The sequence below is a fragment of the Carlito syrichta genome, unplaced genomic scaffold (assembly GCF_000164805.1).
Source record: "Carlito syrichta isolate Samal-C Ts95f unplaced genomic scaffold, Tarsius_syrichta-2.0.1 Scaffold313449, whole genome shotgun sequence".
Lineage (NCBI taxonomy): Eukaryota > Metazoa > Chordata > Mammalia > Primates > Tarsiidae > Carlito > Carlito syrichta.
Window position 1 is genome coordinate 446442 of NW_007257545.1, and position 7091 is coordinate 453532.

The window sequence follows — 7091 nt, forward strand, 5'->3', positions numbered from 1 at the left end:
CAAAAAAAAAAAAAAAGAATGTGGCAAGGAAGCACCATCTATGAGGAACAGGCCTCACCAGACATCAAATCTGCTGGCACCTTGATCTTGAACTTCCCAGACTCCAGAACTGTGGGAAATAAATGTATGTTTTTTTGGTTTTTTTTACAAATCACCTAGTCTGAGGTGTTTTATTATAGCACCAGGAAAGGATTTCCTCTGACTTTCCTTATCTATCATCTCAAGCCTATGTCATTATCTTCAGGATAACCTTTCTGCCCACCTTCCTTCCTCTAGTCAAGCCTGACCTTCCAATGATCGTATCATTTCCTTATTTAAAATTCTTCAACAGGGCTGGGCTCACATTGGCACATGCCTGTGATTCCAGTGCTTTGGGAAGTTGAAGCAGAAGGTTAATTTGAGACCAGGAGTTTGAGACCAGTCTGGGCAATATAACAAGACCCTGTCTCTAAAAAAAAAAAATCTTTCTTTTAAAATTAGATGGGTGTGGTGGCTCACGCCTTCAGTCTTAGCTACTTGGAATGCTAAGTAGGAGTTATAGGAGGCAGGAGGATCACTTGAGCCCAGGAGTTTGAGGCTGCAATGAGCTATGATAGTACTACTGCACTCCAACCTGGGTGACAGAGTGAGATACTGTCTCTAAAAAACAACTTTAAAAGTGGCTGGGCACAGTGGCTCAGCCTGTAATCCCAGCACTTTGGGAGACCAAGGAAAGAGGATTACTTGAGCCTGGGGGTTCGAGACTAGCCTGAGAAACATGGTGAGACCTCGTCTCTACAATAAATAAAAAAATTAGCCGGGCATGGTAACACACGCCTGTAGTTTCAGCTGCTTTGGAAGGCTGAGGCAGAAGGATCGCCAGAGCCCAGGAGGTTGAGGCTGAGGTGGCCATGAGTGTGCCACTGCACTCCAGCCTGGGTGACAGAGTGGGACTCCAAAAAAAAAAATGTTTTTCAATGTCATCCTTTAACTTAGAGCTGACATGTACAATGGAGTTGGTGCTGCCTTTCAGAAGATGTTTTGAAATTTATGAGAGCATTTTTGGTTGTCTCAATAACTGTGGAGTGCTTGGCATTCAGTGGGTAGAGGGCAAAGATACTAGGCCTCCTGAAATGTACAGAACTCCCACACACAACAAAGAATTTCAGATGTCCTGCCAGATATTTGTGGGGCAGAAACCATGTTTATCGTATGTGAATCTAGAGTCTTCCTCCAGTTTACATAAAACACAAGGTGTTAGGGGTTTTTTTACTTTAAAAATTTACCTCTTTTTCTATCCACAACATAGTCTCAAATATTTTTAGAGGAGTCTCTCTTAAAATCATGATTTGTCATGGCCTTTGTCTAAGTTTCTTCATGACATTTACAATCACAAAGCATTTTTGCAAATGTAAACATTTGGTGTTTATCTAGTTTCTCTTCTGGTGTTTCCCTATAGATTCACTTTTCAATTATTCTGTGCTTATGGAATGGAATGTTTTCTGATTTTTTTTACTTCTCTTAAATGGAAAACTGATTCTGTATAACAGGTGGAAGTGTTAGTATTACCTCTTGGGAAATCAGACGAGAGCATTCACATGTTGACATGGTCTCTGTGTTAGCTCAAGTTGCCTTGCTTTTATTTCTCTTGTGTACTGCAGCCAGAATACTCTATTTTTTGTTAAATTATGTGTGCAGCCGATTACATTCACTATGAATTTCATTTCAGTATTAGTAAAAGAGTATAATAAAATTGATAAAAACAGTGGATGATGTCTGGTAGGTTGAGAACCACTGACCTTCTAAAATCCTTTGAAGGGGTTGGTATAGTAGCTCACGCCTATAATCCCAGTACTTCAGGAGTCTGAGGCAGGAGAATTATCTGAGGACAGGAGTGTAAGACCAGCTTGGGCAACATAGTGAGATCACTACAAAAACTTCAAAACTTAGCCAGGAGGCCGGGAGGCAGAGACGAAAGGTTTGGGAGGTAGAGACTAGAGGTTTGCCTGAGCCCAGGGGTTCAAGACCAACCTGGAGCAAGGGTAGTTGCATAATCAACATTTGTATACCTAACCCTGAATTGTATCCCACATCTTTAAAAAAAAGGGGGGGGGGAGAAACTTGGCAAGACCTCATCTCTACAATGAATCAAAAAATTAGCCAGGTGTGGCGGTGCATGCTTGTAGTCCCAGCTACTTGGGAGGCTGAAGCAGAAGGAGCACTTGAACTCAGAAGGTTGAGGCTGCAGTGAGCTATGATCATGCCACTGCTCTCCAGCTGGATGACAGAGCAAAACCTCATCCCATAATAAAATGAAATCCTTTGAATGACATCAAGGAGCTGGTAGAATCTATCTTTTTAATATCTGACCAGGCTCATCTTCCATCTCCTTCCTCCCAACCTTACGTTATGCTCAGGCAAAAATCTGGTGGTCCCTTAAGCATGATATGCCTATTCACAGCTTAGTGCCTACATTTTCCTGAAGTTCTTCTCAACCCCTTGCTCTTCCACATATGACCTGCTCTGATTCTTCAAAACCTTGCTTATATGCTACCTTCTGGATTCTTCTGTGTAAACTTAAGTGAGTCTTCCCTCACTACACCTTATAGAAAACAGCAACAGTAAGTAGTAGGTAGTAGCAATAGTAGTAGTCGCAGTAGCTGCAATGAACTGAACATAGGCTCTGTGGAAGGCACTGTGCTCCATATTTGACAGGCACTAGCTCACGGCAATCTAGGACACATAAACTCATTGTCCAATTTTGTTGAGATGAAGGAATTTGCCCGTGTTCTCAGGGTTGGTAAATGGGTCCAGTTGCATAGCTCTTGAACTTGAATTGCTAACAGGTCTGTCTCCAGGCACCTCCACTCTACGAAACATCAGTTTTTGTGGCTATTATCTGCGGGTGGCTTTGTCCCATCCCTGAACTGAACATCATGGAAGGCAGGAGTTCATTTCTGAACTCCCAGAGGCTGACACAGAGTAGAGTCACCTCTCAACACAGGAATAAGTCAATTCCCTAATCACTTATGGTCATAAATCACCCTTGGGAATTTTTTTAGTTTCCTATTGCTGCTATAACAAATTACCACAAACTTAGTGGCTAATACAATATAAGTTTATGATCTTACAGTTCTAGAGGTCAGAAGTTCTAAATGGTTTGTTTGTTTGTTTGTTTGAGTTGGAGTCTCACTCTATTGCCCATGTTGGATTGCAGTGGCATGCTCACGGACACTGCAGCCTCGACCTTCTGCCTCAGCCTTCCAAATAGCTGCAACCACAGGCACATGCCACCATAACCAGCTAATTTTTTGATTCACTGTAGAGATGAATTCTCGCCATTTCCCAGGCTGGTCTCGAACCCCTGGGCTCAGGCAATCCTCTTGCCTTCACCTCCCAAAGCACTGGGATTACAGGTGTGAGCCACTGTGCCCTGCCTCTAAATGGTTCTTACTGGGCTAAAATCAAGGTGTCAGCAGGGCTGAATTCCTTCTGGATACTCTAGGGAAGAATCTGTTAATTTGCCTTTTACAACTTCTAGAAGGACTCCTTGGCTTGTGGCTCCATTACCCCACACCATTACCCCAACTGGCAACGTTGAGTCAAGTCCTTCTCATGCTGTTGTCTCTCTGGTTATCTTTTCTGATTTTGTTTTCCCTTGTGATTACATTAGGCCCACCCAGTTCATCCGGTCAACTCCTTCTTAAACTCAGCTGCATCCAGGCATCTGCTTACTTTGAAGGTCAGATGACTAGCAACCTTAAATCAATCTGCAAACTTCATTGTCCTTTGTCATATAGCAACGTATTCATAGGTTTTGAGGGTTAGATATAAATGTCTTTGTGGGGGGCATTACTCAATCTACCACAGGAATCCCTTAAATTGCTCACGGGGGTGCAGGATACAAAGAAACAGCTTAGGATCATGGTTCCAATCATGGATCCTGGAGATCGATTATTTGGGTTCAAGTCCTAGATTCATCACCTGAGTTGTATTGCTTTGGGCAAACTACTTGACTTCTCTCTCCCTCAGCTTCACCATGTGTGAAATGGAGATGGTAACAAGAGTGATGACTTTGCAGGTTAGTAAACACTTAGAATGGTGCTTGGCATATAGTAGGTACAATACAGGTGTCTGTTAAGTATATGCAACTTTGTGGGCATATTGAACATTGGACAAGATTGTACTGTCTGGCTGAGCCTCAGACAAAATTTTTCGTTTGACTCTCACCCAGCTGTGAGAAATGCCTTGGAAATGGGGACTGACTCAGGTGTCTGGTTTTTCTCTCACTCCGGGACATGTACTTACTAAGAGGAAGAGGATGCTGAAACCGTCTGTACTACTGACACTGTATGTTCTTCTTGGTATTTTGCCAAGTGAGTGGTCAGAATAGTAAAAATCAACTGGAGTTGATGTGACTTGCTTATGAATATTTGTTGAAGTGAGTGCATGGATGGATGTGTTCTGTCTTCCCTGAAGATCTGTCTCCACCACACATCCCTCTGCATGGGTCCTCTTTCTTGGATGGCCCTGGGAGGCAGTTACAGAAAGAGGGAGAAGAGTGACGCCGGGATCTGGCCCCTGACACGCCTTTGCACTTCCTCAGGATACAGAAGACTCGTTCAGGACCATGGAGAGCAGCACCCAGCCTCCACACCCGGATACCCTGGAGGCGTTTCCTCAGAAGAGCTTGGAGCCAGGTGACATTGCAGTGCTGGTTCTGTACTTCCTCTTTGTCCTGGCTGTTGGACTATGGGTAAGCCAGGCAACTGAGGGGTGGGGGGTTGAGGAGAGAAGGAAGTGTCTATTCAGTCAACCCCATCATTTTGGAGATATGATACTGACTGAGAGAGGAAGACACTAGCTCAAGGCTATACAGCAATCAGAACTTTAAAATTTAAAATATGCATTAGTGTTACTATGTGTCAGATGCTGTGTTAAGCATTTTCACTTATGTTCTCGCATGTTATTCGCACAGGCCTCTATGAGAAAGATATCATTACTATGATTATTTTACAGATAAGGAAACAGAAGCTCAAAGAATTTAAGATCATCCTGTTAGTAAGTTAGGAGAACTGGGGCAAGAATTCCTATCTCCTTTACTTTGAAACCCATACTGTTTTTTTTTTTTTTAGTTGAATTCTCACTCTGTGGCCCAGGCTGAAGTGCAATGGCACGCTCATGGCCATTGTAACCTTGACCTGCTGGGGTCAGGCGATACTTCCACCTCAGCCTTCCAAGTAGCTGGAACTACAGGCATGTGCTACCACATTCAGCTAATTAGCTAATTTTTAAAATTTATTGTAGAGATGTGGTATCGGCCACGTTGCCCAGGCTAGTCTAGAACCCATGGGCTCAGGCAATCCTCTCACCTCCACCTTCCAAAGTGCTGGGATTATAGGAGTGAGCCACAGTGCCCAGCGTGAAACCCATACTCTTTTCTTTCTTTTTTTTTTGAGTTGGAATCTCACTCTGTTGTCCAGGCTGGAGTGCAATGGCATGCTCATGACCACTCCAGTGTTCACCTGCTGGGCTCAGGCGATCCTTCTGCTTCAGGCCTCCAAGTAGCCAGAACTACAGGCACGTGCTACCCCGCCTGGCTAATTTTCTGATTTATTGTAGAGATGAGGTCTCACCAAGTTGCCCAGGCTGTTCTTGAACCTGTGGGCTCAGGCAATCCCCTCACCTTGGCTTCCCAAAGTCCTGGGATTATAGGCTTGAACCATTGTGCCCGGTCTTTTTTTTTTTTTTAAAGGAAGTGTTGTTTTCCTTTTAGTTGGATGGAATCACACTCTGTTTCCCAGGCTGGAGTGCAGTGGCATGCTCATGGCCACCACAGCCTCGACCTGCTGGGCTCTGGCAATCCTTCCACCTCAGCCTTCCAAGTAGCTGAAACTACAGGTGTGCACCCAGCTACTCTTTCTATTTATTGTAGAGACAAGGTCTCGCCAAGCTGCCCAGGTTAGTCTCGAACTCCTGCACCCTGGCAATCCTCTTGCCTCCACATACCAAAGTACTGGGATTATAGGCATGAACCACTGCACCAGGCTTCAAGAAAGTTTGTAAAGGGAATACACCCACATGGTTCAAAAATAAAAATAACTTATACAGTCAAAAGTTTCACTACTACCCTTCCCGTCACAGGTAACTGCTATTATTAACTTTTTAGTACATTAGTGGGTTCTTCCAGTATCTCTATGTAAATTCAAGCAAATATTAATATGTGTATTCATATTTTTCTTAAATAACTTATTATACATACTGTTTTTTGACTTGCTATGTTTCACTTACCAGTATGTTTTAGATATCTATGCCTCATCTTTAAAGTTACACAGTATTCCATTAGGTTGATTGTACTGTAATTTATTTAACCAATCTCCTGCTGAGATTCATTTGAATTGTTTCCCATATCCTACTGAAACAAATGATGTTGTAATAAATAAGCCTTGTACACTCATTATTTTGGAGTGATACAGGACACGATCCCTGTAGTAGACTTGTCAGGTTAAAGACTATATGCATTTGTAATTATCCTAGTTTGTGTCAAGTTGCCCTCCTTAGATGTACACATCAGTAATGATAAGAAAATCTGTTTTGTCACATCCTCACTAACAGTAGATTGTCAAACTTTTTTTTTTTTTTGAGTTGAAGTCTCACTCTGTTGACCAGGCTGGAGTGCGGCGGCACGCTCATGGCCACTGCAACCTCTACCTGCTGGGCTCAGGTGATCCTTCTGCCTCAGTCTTCCAAGTAGCTGGAAGTACAGATACATGCCACCACACCCAGATAATTTTTTTGATTTATCGTAGAGATGAGGTCTCTCCAAGTTGCTCAGGCTGGTCTCAAAACCGTGAGCTCAGGTAATCCTCTCACCTCAGCCTCCCAAAGTGCTGGGATTATAAGTATGGGCCACTGCACCCAACCTCAAACATTTTTATTTTTAGCAAACTGATGGGGGAAAATAAGTTGATAATATGTGTTTATCTTATAATGAATGAGGCTGGGAACCCTTACATATGTTTAAGGACCACTTATGGTTCCCTTATGTAAAGTATGGTTTGTATCTTTTGCCTATTTTTATTAGGTTCTTGCCTTTTTTTTTTTTTTTTTGA

At 42.9% G+C, this 7091-nt stretch overlaps 1 protein-coding gene across 6 annotated transcripts in view; it reads left to right on the top strand.

Moving 5' to 3' along the window:
- Positions 1 to 7091, top strand: part of SLC5A11 (solute carrier family 5 member 11) — an 86352-nt gene that overhangs the window by 10855 nt on the left and 68406 nt on the right. For 4 of the 6 annotated variants that reach the window (XM_021718786.1, XM_008070488.1, XM_008070490.1 and 1 more), the window contains exon 3: positions 4586 to 4735. The exons of the other annotated variants lie outside the window; for them this stretch is intronic. In XM_021718786.1, the coding sequence (XP_021574461.1) occupies positions 4610 to 4735 (126 nt within the window). In that variant the 5' untranslated portion in view covers positions 4586 to 4609. The remainder of the gene's footprint in view (positions 1 to 4585; positions 4736 to 7091) is intronic. 6 annotated transcript variants of the gene reach the window in all.